The sequence below is a fragment of the Perognathus longimembris genome, chromosome 7, assembly GCF_023159225.1.
Source record: "Perognathus longimembris pacificus isolate PPM17 chromosome 7, ASM2315922v1, whole genome shotgun sequence".
NCBI classification, from domain to species: domain Eukaryota; kingdom Metazoa; phylum Chordata; class Mammalia; order Rodentia; family Heteromyidae; genus Perognathus; species Perognathus longimembris.
This window is the reverse complement of record NC_063167.1, coordinates 81,251,733-81,268,873: the sequence shown is the minus strand read 5'-3', so window position 1 is coordinate 81,268,873 and position 17,141 is coordinate 81,251,733. Positions and strand designations below refer to the sequence as shown.

The 17,141-nt window shown below is 43.9% G+C and overlaps 1 protein-coding gene across 1 annotated transcript in view; it reads right to left on the bottom strand.

The window, feature by feature from the left end:
• Palmd (palmdelphin) overlaps positions 1-17,141 on the bottom strand; it is a 65,877-nt gene that overhangs the window by 2,195 nt on the left and 46,541 nt on the right. Inside the window, exons 4-7 of the mRNA XM_048352024.1 lie at positions 12,523-12,637; positions 11,862-11,895; positions 11,651-11,764; positions 9,690-10,790 (exon numbers count right to left, since the gene is read on the bottom strand). Of these exons, the coding sequence (XP_048207981.1) occupies positions 9,690-10,790; positions 11,651-11,764; positions 11,862-11,895; positions 12,523-12,637 (1,364 nt within the window). The remainder of the gene's footprint in view (positions 1-9,689; positions 10,791-11,650; positions 11,765-11,861; positions 11,896-12,522; positions 12,638-17,141) is intronic.

Below are 17,141 nucleotides of genomic sequence, written 5' to 3'. Positions count from 1 at the left end.
GGGGTGTGTGTGTGTGGGGGTAGTGGTGAACAAGCCCTGCCTTCTCTCCCTATAGCAAATGGGTCACAAGGGTTTAGGTAGCAGGCATTGGTGGAAGAGAGCTTCTCTCTTTTCTCTCCTTGCTGGCCCCCACTGGGTGCCATAGGCAACAGCGTTAAAAGCTAAGGCTCCCCACCTTCATCCTGGAATCCCATTGATGTCTCTAAAAGGGCAGAGTGGAGCCAGAACTTCCATAGACACAGGGCTGCCAGCTGTGTAGCTGGAGGCTATGGACAAGCTTGCTGGGGCCATACAATGGCAGACATATCTGGGCATTGAGCTGTACCTTAGTCTGCAGCTGTGCTATAGTTATGTGAGGACACAGCATCACATTGCCCCCATTTTTTGTGGCTGTCATGGTTTACCTTAATCTAAAATTTTTGTCTTCAGAAAGTCAAGTCTCCATGTTATCCTATTCTTCTTTGTCTTGCATGCAGCTTGCCAAATTAAAAAAAAAAAGCACTTGTAATTGTTGTTAGCACTAAGGCTTAACTCAGGGTCTTGTGTTTACTCAAGGTTGGTGCTTTACCACTTAGCCATATCTTCACTTCCAACTTTTTGCTGGTTAGTTGGAGACAAGAGTCTCTTGGGTTTGTCGGACATGGGATCTTTTTTTATTTTTTTTTTTTAACAGTACAAGTCACACTTTATTTCATCATGATTGGTATACATGTAGGATTGGGCAGCAAGAGACTAACATCAGTGCAGAACTTCTCTGGACAAACAGGCCGTGGAAGGTATTACTGGTTTTGGAACACAGAGTGGCTGAAACATGATGGGTGGGAAAATAAAATATACAAGTCTAACACCATGATGAAGTCATATTGGAGTTGTATAGTATGTTAAAGAGTAAATAAGTATAAAGACAAACATGCAGCTTTATGAAGTCACATTATTCATCTACCAACTATTTCCTTACACCTTTGAGATGCAGAAATGGCCTTAGTAATCTCCTCACAGAAGCTTTCAGAGAACCATCAATATACATGAGAGAGATGGGCCCACTGATTTTCATAGCAAGCCAGCTAGTTAAAGAAATAATACTATATAATGCATTTGCACTTTATCATGTTTAGTTAGACTGCATAAGACTGATCAAGTAATTGACTTACCTCTTACTTAAATATCCTTGATCCTCAGACCTCAGCCTCCTGAGTAGCCAGGATGACAAGCATGAACAATGGGTATGCAGCTAAAATATTGTCTTTTAGGTAAGTCTTTTGTTAAGCATATTGATACCAAGGGAAAAGAAACTAAAAAGTGTTAACTATTATGCCTGTCAGGACTATTTCTACTTGATAGGAGACCTATTCTATAAATAGAGGAATTGAATTAAATGGTGGCTTTTCCAGTATCAGAAGCATTTTGGGGAGGGCTATGGCAAGATGCTTAATCAATCTGTGCAAGTGAATGGAAGTACACGGGAGCTATGTCTTCTGTGCATATGACGACCTCCTTACCCGCACAGCAGCAGACTGTATAGTTTATGTATTTGAAAAACTCATTTCAACAAACTTATCAGCTCTGTAATTCATGTTCTGAATTGGAAAATAGGGATGTAAAACAATGCTGTGATGGAATGTAGAGTATTCTGTTTGTGCTGGACTTAGATTGATAGCACAGAATTGTGTATTGTTACTTTGTCTCGAATAGGTTTTCCTGTTTTCACTATTCTAGTTCAGTAGCAGTGGTTAGTGTTGTCTGAAAATGTTAGTCACTTCCTGCCATTTTTCTTGAGAGTAAATTTGTTAACATGGGTTTGGGGGTGCTTGCGAGGAGCTGGCTAGTATCCAAGCTTAAGAAAGGGAGATGATGATGATGGTGATGATGATGATGATTTGTGGATAATATCATGGCTGTTGGCCTTATTGACCATGTTCTTTTTTGTCCAAATCTTCTGTGTTGTTTTATGTCTGTAGATTTCTTTTCTTTTCTTCTTTTTTTTTTTTTTTTGGCCAGTCCTGGGCCTTGGACTCAGGGCCTGAGCACCATCCCTGGCTTCTTCCCGCTCAAGGCTAGCACTCTGCCACCTGAGCCACAGCGCCCCTTCTGGCCGTTTTCCATGTATGTGGTGCTGGGGAATCGAACCGAGAGCTTCATGTGTAGGAGGCAAGCACTCTTGCCACTAGGTCATATTCCCAGCCCCTGTGTTGTTTTAAAAATGAGTTTAAAAATGAGTGCTTGCCTAGTATGCATGGAACCATGAATTTGATTCCTCAGTACCACATGAGCAGAAAAGCTGGAATTGGCGTTGTGGCTCAAGTGGTACAGTTCTAGCTTTGCGCAAAAGAAGCTCAAGGACAGTGCCCAGGCCCAGAATTCAAGCCTCAGGACTGCCAAAGGGGAAAAAAAAAGAATTTAAGATGCAAAGTTTGATCAGCAAACAAAACTCATTCTCAAAACAGAAAGAAACTTAGTATTTTCCAGTTTCCATGATAAGCACCATCATTTCCAATGATTGAGGAGGATAATCAAAGTGGACACAGCCCTTGTGATTAGAAATGCTTCAGATCCTTAATTTAGCCAAATTTAACTCCTTTAAAGAATGAAAGAGCGGGGCTGGGGATATAGCCTAGTGGCAAGAGTGCCTGCCTCGGATACACGAGGCCCTAGGTTCGATTCCCCAGCACCACATATACAGAAAAGGCCAGAAGTGGCGCTGTGGCTCAAGTGGCGGAGTGCTAGCCTTGAGCGGGAAGAAGCCAGGGACAGTGCTCAGGCCCTGAGTCCAAGGCCCAGGACTGGCAAAAAAAAAAAAAAAAAAAAAAAAAAGAATGAAAGAGGCTGGGAATGTGGCTTAGTGGTAGAGTGCTTGCCTAGCATGCATGGAGCCCTGGGGCCAATTCCTCAGTACCATATAAACAGAAAAAGCCAGAAGGGGCACTGTGGTTCAAGTGGTAGAGTGCTGCAGCAAAAGAAGCTCCAGGATAGTGCCCAGGCCATGAGTTCAAGCCCCAGGACTGGCAAAATAAAGAGGAAAAAAATAAAAGAAAAAAGAATGGGAGAGGACTCCTTTTTGTTGTATTATTTCTAATCCCAGATTGGTTTTTAGGATTTACTGATGAAGAAATACCTTGTATTATTAGGTACTGCCATTCTTCTATAGAATTAGCAGATCTATTTGCTGTACTAGCTAGTACTTAATATTTATTGCTTTGTTTGTTTGCTTTTGTTTATGTGGTACTGAAGAACTGAACCCAGGGCTTCAGGCATGTTAAGCAAGCACTCTACCACTAAGCCACATTCCCAGCCCTATTTATTGCTTTTTGATGAAACTTCTTTAATTAGACTCATTTAAAATTACTATCCCTTTCTAACACCCAGAACTTGTATGTTTGATTTATATTTTCAGCTATGAGTGTTGGGGATTATTAGGGCCTGGGAAAGACTGCCCTTCCACCAGCCTTGGGACAATAGAAGCCCCTCCTACCTTTTGACCTCCACCCCTTGGGAGGTGAACACGTGTGTGCCACCATGATGGGATTGTCCCGCCCACAAAGGGAAGTTTCGTGATGTCACTTGATGAACGTGACCCCTAGCCTATGACTGACCCTTTGGCCAGCCCCCTTTCTTTCCCGCCATTACTTCTATATAAGTGCCCTTCCATATTAAAGTCTTTGAGACGCATTCCACCACCGCAGCGTGTCCCTGATGCCTTCCTTTCGCCTCCGCCCTCGGTAACATGTGGGGGGAACTGGGGGGAGGGGAAGCTTCAGCAACCCGTCCTCTACTTAGCGTTTGCCCATGTGAGCACGCCTTTGGCCTTCCGCTGGCGGAGGGCCAGGCTGGGTGCTCTTTCATAGAGTTTGTGGTTACCATTCTCCCCGTGGGGGGAGAAAGGGGGTCCAGAACCCCAACATAAATGGCGCCCGAACAGGGACCGAATTGTACGGCCGAGAAGTTCGGGGTACAGTATCCCCACAGATTTTGCTAAGTAGGGTTTTAGAGGAGGGTCCTGCCCATCCAGATGGGGCAGAAGCATGGAGACAAGACAGGCTCGCGGGACGCGGCGCCAGAGAGTTGCCCCGCCGTGGCGATTTGGCGCCGGGCGGCGGAGGGAGCGGGGCGCGCTTCCCGCGGAAGCATGTCAGTGGAGCAGTGGGGCCAGAGCAAGAGGAATGCGACCCCGGGCTGGGGTCGGTTAGTTCTGCTCTGTGCGCCCAGGGCCAGACGGCGGTCCCGGCACCCGCAGCGGCGCTTGAGAAGCAGTGGGTGGCCGAGCGCCGGAGCGGTTTGGCTTGCGCGGGCTGAGCTGAGTACACTGGGCTCTGCGCGGCCCGGGTTCGCGAGCTGCGTGCGCTGGGGCCCGCGTGGCACCAGGCGTCTTTTGCGGTAACATTTCGGCGGCCGAGCACGGCGTGGCGGAAGCGCGGTTCCGCCATGTGGGAAGCTGTGGCATGGCGGCGGCAGAGCGTTGGGGATGGCTGCTGCTTTGGCCAGACTTGTATTTACAATGGCTGGGCTGGAGCCAGTGCGGCCCCAGCCCGCGGATGGAAAAAAAAAAAAAGGCGTGGCGTGCAGTTTAGACCATGGGATGGTGTCCCAGTTGGGGTGCGTGGGCTGCTGCAGCCCGGCAAACTGCTTTATGCCCGCCGATGGTCGTTAAGCTCAGAAATTCGGGTGAGTTGGTTGAATCCTGATTTCTCTGACTTAACACACACGTGGAGCACAATGGGGCGCGCCATATTGGAGGCGGGGCCCCACCCATTCCCCCCAGGTGAGGGGCGTGCCCAGGCTCGCCTGGGCTGGCCGATTGCGCTGCAGCTGAGAGAGGCAAGCACCCCGCTGTGCTTGCCTGCACTTTTCTCTCTGTGTCAGCTGCAGACGGGGTTGGAGACAGGAAAGCCTCAAATTATAAACTAAAATGGAATATTGAAAGGAAAACAAAGAGTTTTGATACAGCAATAGGTAATTTGATTGAACTTCCATGTTTACCAGTTCAAAGATATAAAATCAACTGGAGTTTTTCTAGATGGATAAAAGGGTTTGCTTGTCCACTGTGATTTAAAATTGTCATGTTGGGAGTGTGTAATTAACAGGTTTCCCTTTTGTTTTTTATTCAACCACGTGGTTCTATTATGGGCAAATTAATATCATTTGCCGCTGGAATTCCAGAAAATTTAAATGGCCAATCAAAGCAATTTTAAAGAGCGCTCAGGTATTTTTGTGTGTGTGTGTGTGTGCACGCGTATGGTTGTTGGTAAGATTTAAAAGCATAACAATAGGTTTCCATCCCGGTGTTCGATGGAGATAAAGGTGCCTATAAAATTTTCCATAAGGTTCAAATATGCAACATGTGGTAAAAGTTCACCAGTATGTTATTTTATATTCAGTGTGTTTCCATAAGGTTCAAATATGCAGCATGTAGTAAAAGCACAATGGTATAAAATCAGCATGTTATTTTATACTCAGTGTGTTAAAAGTTAAGTGTGCATAGCCTTAACAACTCTTTGGCATAAATTAAGATTTTACCTTCCCATTTTCTCTCCTGTGTTCTCATAAACTCTCAAGATCAAGAAATTGAGATTGCTTCATACAAATGTGACTATTAACCTCAATTTTCCTGACCCAGGATTAATATACTGCTTTATAGGATACAGGTGGACAGATGTTCTAGCCGCATGGACGGTCGCAGCTCCTGGATATAGGAAGATGCCACCACATTCTGTTCCCAAACTGCCTGGTTTCACTACTAATGATTCTTTGCTCTCTCTCCCATTGGAAGCTGCTCGAATGATTTATGAGCCTTGAGTAGGATGTGAATAGTTCCATCTTAACAGTTACTCCAGGTTAAATCACCATAGTTATGTTAGTGGTCACAGCTAGCCAGGTAAAATTTTGGGATTAAGAAAGTCTTTGAATTTTGTGATTAAGAAAGTCTTTTCACCCTGCTTACACCAGAAGGGCTTCGATATACCAGAGCCAGAAGTGCTGAAAAAATTTTGAACACCCTAACCAATCTATATAGAAATTTTGCAGGCAACCCAGAGCAAGATGTGAGCAAGAGATACCACTACAGCTTTGCCTCGAGTTCCCCATCGCATGGCATGGAACTTGCCAAATGGGGATGAGGGACGCAGCCACTTCCGAGACTGAGGATTCCACAATGCTTTAACCCTTTGCCCTTGGTTGTCATTTATCTGTGTTCTCTTTCACTTGCCAGTGGGATTCAATGGCGTGATTCAAGTTGATGGCATGTAAATCTCATGTTTTCTAAGTGTTATAGCCAAACCTTCACAAGCAGTTTTTGGTCAGTTCTCAACGGGTTACAAATGGATTATCTCTGTGTTTTTTCCTTGTTGCTCAATTGGGAATAAAAAGGGCTTGTAGGACTATGACTCCCTGGATAGTTCAAAGCCAGCCCGGGCAAAAGGAAAAAATCTCTCCAAAATCCCACCTCCCAGTTAAACAGCAAAGAGCCAGATTGAGAGCTCAACCACAGAGAGCGAGCAAAAGGCTGAAGCAGCACCGTGACTCAAGTGGTAGAGCACTAGCCTTGAGCGAAAGTGCTCATGGACAGTGCTCAGGCCCCGAGTTCAAACGCGGATGGGAAAATGCAATTCCAGCCACAAACGTTAAAATTCCTGGGACTTAGCCAGTCCAGGAGACAGAAAGGTGGAGTGGAGTGAGAGGAGAATGGTGCCATATTATCCTAAAGGGAGATGCCTTGTTTCACCCTTTCAAAATGGATCAGAGCCGGGAAATCGAGAGAGATAATTCCTGTCCATTTTCTTCTTTTTTGCCAGTTGTATATAGGTGTATATATATATTTATTTATTTTGCCTCTGACTGGCTATGCCAAACCAGTTTTCTATCATTAACCACTTCTTTCAGTCGTTTCTCCTTACTCGTTCACTTTACAATTGGGTTTATGCTCCAAAAGGGAATTGTTCCTGGCTTATGCCCAGGGTGTGTTCTATGCCATTCATGCCAACCAGCTCTGAGAACTTGTCGATACTTTGCCTGACCTTTTCAAAAGTGTCTTTTGACAGAATAACATCTCTTGCTGAGATCACCAATGGGGAATTTGCCGTTCACAGTCGTCACCCTAACACAGGCCTGAACCCTGGAGGCACCAGCCTTGGAAACTTCTGGGTATGCCCAAAGACTCAGGGGGGCTAGAGAAAACCATAGCGCTCTCTGGCCCTAGTGACCATACTCATGGTAATGATGGGGACTTTTTGCCAGCTACACCGGACTGCCAGGCTGACCAGGGGCCCTTGATTTACGTCGCCCCCTTGACAGCAGGAAGTAGCTACAGAAGACGAGACCTCCATCCATACTCCCTGCCTGGTGGCCGCCGGTGTCATAATTTTAAAAAAACAAAAGGGGGAGGTATTCCCCAGGATTAATTAAGGATTCCCTAGGATTAATTAAGGATTAGTTATGCTTATGTCAATTATCCAGAAATTTTAAATCATCCCGAATCAGTGTGGGATGGAGTACAGTATATGTGTTTTTCCAGATTGGAAAATTAAACCCAGAGCACCCACTCTGGAGAAATATTTTCTTGTTCTCTCCAGGAAAAGGAGGACCATGTTGGACTTCTGCTCTCCCATGAAAATATGGAAAGTAGGACTGCCTACGGTAGGAGGCAACCAAGCTTCCTTTCCTTGTCTGCTTTCTAGATTCCTTCTTGAGCATCTCATGGCTCATGGAAAGTAGGACTGCCTACGGTAGGAAGCAACCAAGCTTCCTTTCCTTGTTTGCTTTCTAGATTCCTTCTTGAGCATCTCATGGCTCAATGTTTTGCTGTGGCAATACTGCCTACAGCGTCACACAAAGAAACCAAAGGAATTTTGCACCGTGCTTCTTCCTTTCCTCTCCCCCTGCTGCTAGACTTGGGGAGTCCCGTTGGAAAGAAAATAGGAGCTGAGGGTATTGACACTCAACCCCAATGTTTTATGATAGAAATGTTTAAAAGGGTAAATGCAAAGGTTTAACACCTTGGCTTCAATGTTTATATAAAAGAATGTTTTACTAATCACTTATGTTTGAGTTATCAGCTACTGTGAACTGCCGGGAATGCCAGAGTTTCAGCTTCTACCTCACCAACAAAAGAGGGCGGCTGTCTGCACCTTCCTGCACTTGGCAGAAACCAGCTGAGGATTCTGACTTCTGGACATAGCCAGATGGATGGACCCTTACCTACCCCTCACCCCAGTTTTGTGGAAGGGGCCCCACAGATCTTATGTCAGCATTTGCCTTATGCCCACACATGCCATGTGTTTACAGCATCCCCTGCTTATTGAAAAAAACAAAAAGGGGGAGATGTTGGGGATTATTAGGGCCTGGGAAAGACTGCCCTTCCACCAGCCTTGGGACAATAGAAGCCCCTCCTACCTTTTGACCTCCACCCCTTGGGAGGTGAACACGTGTGTGCCACCATGATGGGATTGTCCCGCCCACAAAGGGAAGTTTCGTGATGTCACTTGATGAACGTGACCCCTAGCCTATGACTGACCCTTTGGCCAGCCCCCTTTCTTTCCCGCCATTACTTCTATATAAGTGCCCTTCCATATTAAAGTCTTTGAGACGCATTCCACCACCGCAGCGTGTCCCTGATGCCTTCCTTTCGCCTCCGCCCTCGGTAACATGTGGGGGGAACTGGGGGGAGGGGAAGCTTCAGCAACCCGTCCTCTACTTAGCGTTTGCCCATGTGAGCACGCCTTTGGCCTTCCGCTGGCGGAGGGCCAGGCTGGGTGCTCTTTCATAGAGTTTGTGGTTACCATTCTCCCCGTGGGGGGAGAAAGGGGGTCCAGAACCCCAACAATGAGAAGCACAGTTATTCGAAGTGATGTGGTCAGGTTCTTGTTTGTTTGTTTTCCCTAAATGATAGTAGAATGTAATATTTCAGTGATCATAAGGAATCTAAAGTTGAAGAGCTATCAAGTTGGTAGGAAAAATATTCAAATTATTTTTCACTCAGTGTCAAGATAGCTAAATAGCTACAAAGCTATATAAACTTCAGAGAGGATGAGAAATGCAGATATTAGAAAATAGAAGAAAATAAATATGCTAATATAGTGAAGATCATGCAACGTTAAATGTTATAGGCGATGTAAGCGAAACTGACTTTTGGTTTCAAAAATGTAGAAATAGTAAGGAAATAATGTTCATAAGACTATAAAAAGTACAGAGAAACAAGATAATACAGTGAAGTAGCCAAATACTCTGAAAATATTTATCCCTCTCTTATTTTCTTGCAAAATTAAGGCAACTTGTTAACTTATGTAGAGAGTTTAAATCACATTGAGGCACAAACAAGAAACTGTCATCAAATTCTAGGGAGAAAGATACCTCACCAATGGCCTAACTTATCACGAACTCAAGACACATACATGCACAGAATTATACCATAACAGACAACTTTCAAGTTACTAGTCAACCAACCCAACTTCCAAATAAGGCAACAACTATCTTCACTTTTTCTTTTGAGTTACTTAATCAGTTTACCATGATGCTTATAATTTAGATCAGCATGAATAAAAGCTGTCTGTGTGTATTAGCCTATGAGGTTGGCCAAAGAAGCTGAAAGAAAGACAGAGGGGGAGGTTGGGTAACACAGAGAGACTGTCACATGACTGCCACATGACCAGACAGCTGTCACATGACTAGGCAACAATGGCAGGCCTTGTCATTTTTATTACCTGTTAAAGATGGATCCTCTGTTCCATCTCCCACTATTGGAACATCATGAGGAGAATGGCGGGCAGGGCTGCCCAGCCTCTCTTCTTGCTCTTTCAGAGATATGGAATTTTTGTGGGGAGATTTGTGATTTGTGCTCTCCTGAGGACTCACTTCAGATCTCTTTCTTGGAAGTGGTGTTGGTTTGGCGGGCTGGTACACCTGACTACAGGGAGCTATGGGATGGTAGGAGAGCTGCTTGTCTCCTCCCTCTTCTTCCTCCTCCTCATCATTAATCACCACCAGCTCCGCATGGATGAGCCCATCATACCCACTCAGCAGCGTCTTTTCCTCCTCATTGTCTTCTGCCTGCTGATAGCCCATGAAAATCATCGTAACAGGTTTGGTACTTTCCATGTCAGAAGGCAGTGAGTGAACAATGTTATACCTGACATCTTCCTCCTCCTCTTCCTGGCCAGTGGGCCAAGAGCCCTGGGGTTCTGACTTCCCAACTCTTGCTTTGCTGGGGCTCAGGTTGGTTCTTGGGGAAGGTGAATGCTTGTCCTGGATGAGATTTGCTTCCTCCCAAGGAGACATCTGTCTCTTTGGCAGGGTGTGGGCCATCTCTTTTGCATCTTGTGTCATTGATCGCGGATGAGGTGTTGGCCGCCCTGGGCTGATATGGTTGAGATCATTGCTTCTTTCTTCACAAAGTCCATTTTCCATATTGTGGATGTGTTCATTTGCATCATGCACCAGTCCATTCGCTTTCGTCTTTGTCCTTTCTTGAAAGTTTGGCCCAGGAGATCCCTTTTCTCCATGTGGCGTTGTGGGCCTGCAGAATGGGTTGGCAAAGACAGGCTCATGGTACTCAGTTGGTGATTTTGAGTTTCTCTCAGAGGCTTGTCTTAAAAGTTCCTCCACTTCTACAGGTGCTAGGCCATCCGAGCCATTGTGCGCTTCGCTGGGATTTGTGCCCACTGCATAGACTGACTTCTGCCCATCATCGTACACTTTGATGCCTGCGCCTTTAAAATCATCAGATGGGAGTGGTATGGAAGACAGAACTGTACTTTCTCCAGTCTTCAAGTCTTTTTCGACTTTGATTTCCATGGCGTACAAAGCTGTTAAGAGAGAAATTCCACCTTTGGTTTAATGATACTTTCTTTTATAAACTAACTTGCTTTCACAGTGCTTATTTTTATAGTTTTTGATGATCTTTTTTGTGACACCCCCTCTTTTCCCCCCCCCCAAAAACACTTGGGTTTGAACTCAGAGCTTTGTTCTTGATAGGAAGATAGACACCCTCCTGTTTTAGCCACACCTCCAACCCTTTCCACTTTTGCTAATTTTTAAAAAGGATCTTTTGTTTATGTCCACGCCAGCCTGGTCCCCACACCTCCTATTTACTTTTCCCAAGTCACTTGGATGACAGGTGTGTGTTACCTCACCCAGCTTTTTATTGGTTGAGATTGGGGGGGGGGGTCCCATGAGTTCATGCTGGCCTCACACTTTGCTTGAACGGATCCCAAACCGTGATCCTCCAGATCTCATCTGCTGTGCCAGGCACAGGTGGCCTTTCTAACATTCTGATTTTACTCATTAGTTCTATAATGATCAACATGATAATAAAATATTTTCTAGGTTAAAGGTATATTAAGTTTTAGAAGAAGTGGAAAGATTGCAGAAGAGAAACCCAATAGATCCAAACAGAATTTTCAGCAGAAAACCAAAACACATTCTCTTTCCAATGAATAAACTCAACGTGTCAGATGCCAGCTCTTTTGTACTTTGTCTAGGTGTTTGCCCTGCTACACTGCTTAAGGCAACATAGCTTGCCTAACTAAAGAAGCGAAAGACACCTCCTAATGTGTAATATAAAAGTAGTAGGGATAAGACATCATGGAAAGCTGTGAATATCTGAAGTGTCAGATATAAAGTCTGAAACCAAGAAGGTGGCATTGAGCACAGCTTGGTCATTTACCTTTTCTGTTTTGTTCGTCATCCTCTATGCCTTCAGTTCTCTCTTTCCTTAATCTGGAAGGTATGTAGGATTTGGGAAGGTCAGGGATATTAGCATAGATGTCCTCAATTGACTCTGTGAAAATTCAAAATCCATTTAGATTTTTTAATAATAATGCGAAAATTTCTGTGAACTTATGAAAAAATTCTAGTTAGGTTGGCGGGAAACATACCTCCTGGTGTTTCTTCTTTCTCCACCTTCACAGACTGTAAGGAAAATAAATTCTCCATGATTAATTCAGTTTAAAAAATAAAAGCTAAAATTGGAAACAATTTGGGGATAAATTTATGTATTACTTGTGGATTTATTTGGGAGAGTATTATAGTTTTAAACTCAAGCTGGGTGCTGGTGGCTCATAACTGTGATTTGAGGATTTCAGTTCAAAGCCAGCATGGGCAGGAAAGTCCATGAGACTTTTTTTTTTTAAATTTAATTTTTTTGTTGATCATGGGGCTTGAACTCAGGGCCTTGGTGCTGTCTCTGAGTTTCTTTGCTCAAGGCTAGCATGCTACCACTTTGAGTCACAGTGCCACTTCTGGTTTTCTGGTGGTTTATTGGAAATAAGAGTCTTACAGACTTTCCTGCCCTGGCTGGCTTTGAACCAGGATCTTCAGATTTCAACACCCTGAGTAGCTAGGATTACAGTTGTGAGCCATTGGTGCCCAGCTTCAGTGAGACTCTTGTCTCCAATTAATCACAGAAAAAGCCAGAAGTGGCACTGTGGTGCAAGTGGTAGAGCACTAGCTTTGAGGAAAAGGAGCTCAGGGACAGTGGCCAGGCCCAGAGTTCAAGCCCTAGGACTGGCAAAAAAAAAAAAATCTGTTATAACTCACTCGTATGATATCTTCTGTGGTTCGTTCTATTGATTTCAGTTTCTTTAAAATTGCTTCTTCATTGGTTGAGATTTGCAGTTCAGCCTTTTCAAGATCTTGAATCTCTTTCTCAAGTCTGAAACAACAAAAAATATGTGATTAAATTTGCTTAACATGGTAGACATACAGGATTCTCAAGTGTTTCATCTCTGCATTAGCACTTCCCTTAGAATTATGCATGTTAGCCCATTGTGGGTAGCTCACACCTGTAACCCTAGCTACTCAGGAGGCTGAATGTGAGGATTGTGGTTTGAAGCCAGACTGGGTAGTTAAATCTGAGAGACTCTTCCAGCAACAAGCTGGAAGTGGAGGTATGACTCATGTGGTAGACTACTAGCCTTGAGTGAAAAAAAAAAATCCAAGCAACAGGCTCTGAGTTTCAAGCTTCAATATTGGCAAAAAAAAAAAAAAATACATGTCAGTAGTGTCACACTTAGCATCAAGTGGTGAGAGGTCATAATGACACCTCTTGGGCTCATTTGAGTACAACATGCAGATCTATCTGTGTGTGTGTGTGTGTGTGTGTGTGTGTGTGTGTGTGTGTGTGTATCTGTTATCAGCTTACTTAATGCACAGATGATACCTTACTTGGAACTATTTTTAGTTTGAATGATTAAAACCCTTTTTTCTTTTCAGACTTAGGAATTCTTAGATAAATTCTTTGACCTTTGCTTTTTTTTTTTTGCCAGTCCTAGGGCTTGGACTTGGCCTGAGCACTGGCCCTGGCTTCTTTTTGCTCAAGGCTAGCACTCTGCCACTTGAGCCACAGCGCCACTTCTGGCTTTTTCTATGTATGTAATGCTGAGGAATAGAACCCAGGGCTTCACGTATGCAGAGCAAGAACTCTACCACTAGGTCATATTCCCAGCCCCTGCAATATTTCCTTTACTGGAATTACTAATGTTACTTTCCAGTGATAAGAATAATTTCTTTTATTAAGAGACTTCAAGTTTAAACTTCTACCAAAAGACATGGTACATTTATAATTCTATGGTCACTCAATGAGTCTCTCACTCTAGTCTGTCTATAAAGTATCTGAACAAGTAATTACAATTATCCAACTTGATTCATGATCTTAGTTATTTACTATGTAAACTCTGAGGTATCCTAACATTGGAAATGTCACTATTTCAAAGTGAAAAGAAGGGAAATCAACCCAAATATAATTCAAGTACTACAGTTACAGAGGCTGGGTTTTTTGGGGGAGGGGTGAGATGAATAGAAATTGGCATATATGTACCCTGACAATGTATTAGGAACGATAGGAACAAAGAGGCACCTTAAAACTGGACTGTTGTCACCATTAGGAGCTGGTAACCGGCGTACAATGGCATGTTAGATCTAAATGAAGTCCAGGGGGCACCACTGAAACCATATTCTATATATGGGAGGACAGGCATTGGCAGTCCCCTGGCCCTTGGGCAGCATGAGACACCATAGTAGTAGTATCCAAGCAAACACTCTTAAGCTCTAAGGTCCATATCAGAGGATGACTGATTAGATATAACAAGAGATGGCAGCTGTGGACATTTGTGTCAGCTGACATAATTGTCAGTTTTCTTGGCTTCCTTCTTGAAGATGGTCATGAGTCTGGCCATTCCAGATCTGAGGCTATTGACATCCTAGTAAAAGCCCATCATGTGATCTACTTGACCATTCAATTCATTGCTTCCCTTCAGAGTTCTGATGCTGTCTCTGGCCATTTATAGCAGAGGGTGTGTGTGTGTGTGTGTGTGTGTGTGTGTGTGTGTGTGTGTGTGTGTGTGCCTCTGTGTGTGTGTGTGAACATCACAAATTTTGTGAAATGTATCCAAGTTTTGTGAAGTTAGAAAGGGTGTGGCACCCCTGGCAGCTCACACCTGTAATCCTACCTACTCAGGATGCTGAGGGCCTGAGGAGCTAGGTTTGAAACAAGCTGAGGCAGAAAAGTCTGTGAGACTCTTATCTCCAATTTACCAGCAAAGAGCTGAAAGTGGAGATGTTGGCTCAAGTGGTAGAGTTCCAGCCTTGAGTGTAAAAGCCAGGTGAGAGTGTAAGGCCCTGAGCTCAAGCCCCCAGCAATTCTTCTCTATTAAAATCCCTCTAGGTGCATGGGTGCACATTTATCAATCAGCAGAGTTGTGAGGATAGACATTTGTCTAGCTCGGTAGAGTGGAAGGCTTTTTATCACTAGTGATAGATCTCGATTCTGTTGTCTCTGCCATTCTCTACAGCCAGTTTCCTTAATCTTCCTTAAATTAGTGTTTAAAGATATACAATGAGAATGACTATACTTAATTTACACTCTTGCTTTAGAGTTCTTTAGTGAAAGGAAGGATAGACAACACAGGTGAAAACATACTGAATGTGGTTGAGACCAGAAAGAAGGTTATTTCTAGAATAATTCATCAAGATTTTCTGCAACACAGAATCTCTGTCTGCTTCTATCCCTCTCACAGGAGTCTTTCATCACATGCATGATAGAAACAGGCTACAGTGAGGAGCCTTTTGATAAAAAACAGGACATACCGATTATTGCTTCAAACAGATTGCTCTGAGATCACAAGAGTAGTTGTGGAATAAGGAGGACCTCAGCTTCATTCTGATTTATCTGCCCTCCTGCATTCCTATGTGACCATCAATGATAAATAACTAGACTCACTAATACTTGTCTTCTTCATTCATTCACTTAGCCATTACTAAATGTTTATTGAGCATCTACTTTGTGTTGTGAAGTGCTGTACATGCTGAGATTCTGGGAGTAAATTAAGCATAGTCCCTACCCACAGGAGTTTATATTTTAGCAGGAAAGAAGACACTGTTACACTGGCTAGCCATCTTGACTTAGGAAAGGCCAGATATGAAAGGCTTTAGACTTTGTACCCTATCTATGGTTTCTGCTGCAAAATCAGCCGTTCATTTTTTTTAAGTTCCCCCTCCTCCCTTTATTGTGGTCGGTCGTGGGGCTTGAACTCTGGGCCTGGGCCCTGTCCCTGAGCTCTTCAGCTCAAGGCTAGCGCTCTACCACTTGAGCCACAGCGCCACTTCCAGTTTTTTGGTGGTTAATTGGAGATAAGAATCTCATGGACTTTCCTGACTAGGTGGGCTTTGAATGGCAATCTTCAGATCTCAGCCACCTGAGTAGCTAGAAATATAGGCATGAGTCACTGGCACCCGGCTGCAGTTTGTTTTTACAACCCATTAATGATAGAACATTCTTAGCTGTGTCTATAATAATCAGGCCAGGGTTATTTTTGGTCTTGAGCCTGCATTAATAAACATCAAGACAAGGGCTGTACAACATGATTAGAGAGGCTCATTCTGATCAAGTGTCATTTAAAAATTAAAACATCCTGAAAGTAGTTGTACAAAGAGGTTTCAGTTTGACAGTGTATCTTGACCAATCAGACATGTCAGGATGTATGTCTTCTTCTTTTTTTTTTTTTTTTGCCAGTCCTGGGCCTTGGACTCATCGCCTGAGCACTGTCCCTGGCTTCTTTTTGTTCAAGGCTAGCACTCTGCCACTTGAGCCACAGCACCACTTCTGGCGGTTTTCTATATATGTGGTTCTGGGGAATTGAACCCAGGGCTTCATGTATATGAGGCAAGCACTCTTGCCACTAGGCCATATCCCCAGCCCCAGGATGTATGTCTTCTCTGATATGTAGAAACTAGAACTAAATTAAAAATATATATGTAAACTTATTGGAGGCATATGCACATATTTACAAGCATATTAATTAAAATATGATAAAGTATCATTGGAAAGACAAGAGAGTGAGACACAAGAGAGTTTCAGCAGACATGTGTGCCCTGAGAGACTTAAGTGCAAAATTTGATGAACCATAGAGCTTGAGGTGAGAACAGAGGGAGTGAGGAGGCAAAGGTCGAGACATGAGCGGTGGGAGAAAACCAAATTGTAAAGGACCTTGGGCACAGAGAGGCCTTTGAGAAGCCACTGGGAGTTTTGGGTAGAGGGAAATGAACTATGACATTGGTGGTGCTGAGACAAGTTTGGAGGGGCCAGCGGTGAGGTATTGTTTATGACCCAAATGAAGATGACTTACACCAGGGTGGTTGCCTGTGGGAGGGTTGGATTCTGGACGTATCTGAAAATAGTGAAGAGGAAGAGCTTCTAGAATCTGTTGGTAGAATACAAGTGGAGTGTGTGAGAGATGGGAAGGGTGGTTTTTAGTGTTGGTGACCTGCATAATTAGAAGTGTGGAGATGCAGGAAGGCGGGAGATTGATGGCTATGTAAAATGTGAGATGCCACTTGAGACATAGCTAAACTTCATGGATTTTGCTGGTTAATTGGAGATAAGAATCTCAAGGACATTTCTGCCTGGCTGGCTTCAAACTATGACCTTCAGATCTCAGCCTCCTGAGTTGCTAGGATTACAAGTGTGAGTTACTGGTGCCCACTATTAATTAATTAATTAATTAATTATACTGAGGCTTGAACTCAAGGCCTTGTGCTTTTGCTTGCCTTTGCTGGTTAATTGGAGATATGAGTCTCTCAGATTTGTCTACCTGGTCTGGCTTTGGACCACAATCCTCAGATCTCAACCTCCTGAGTAGCTGGGTTTACAAGTGTGAGCC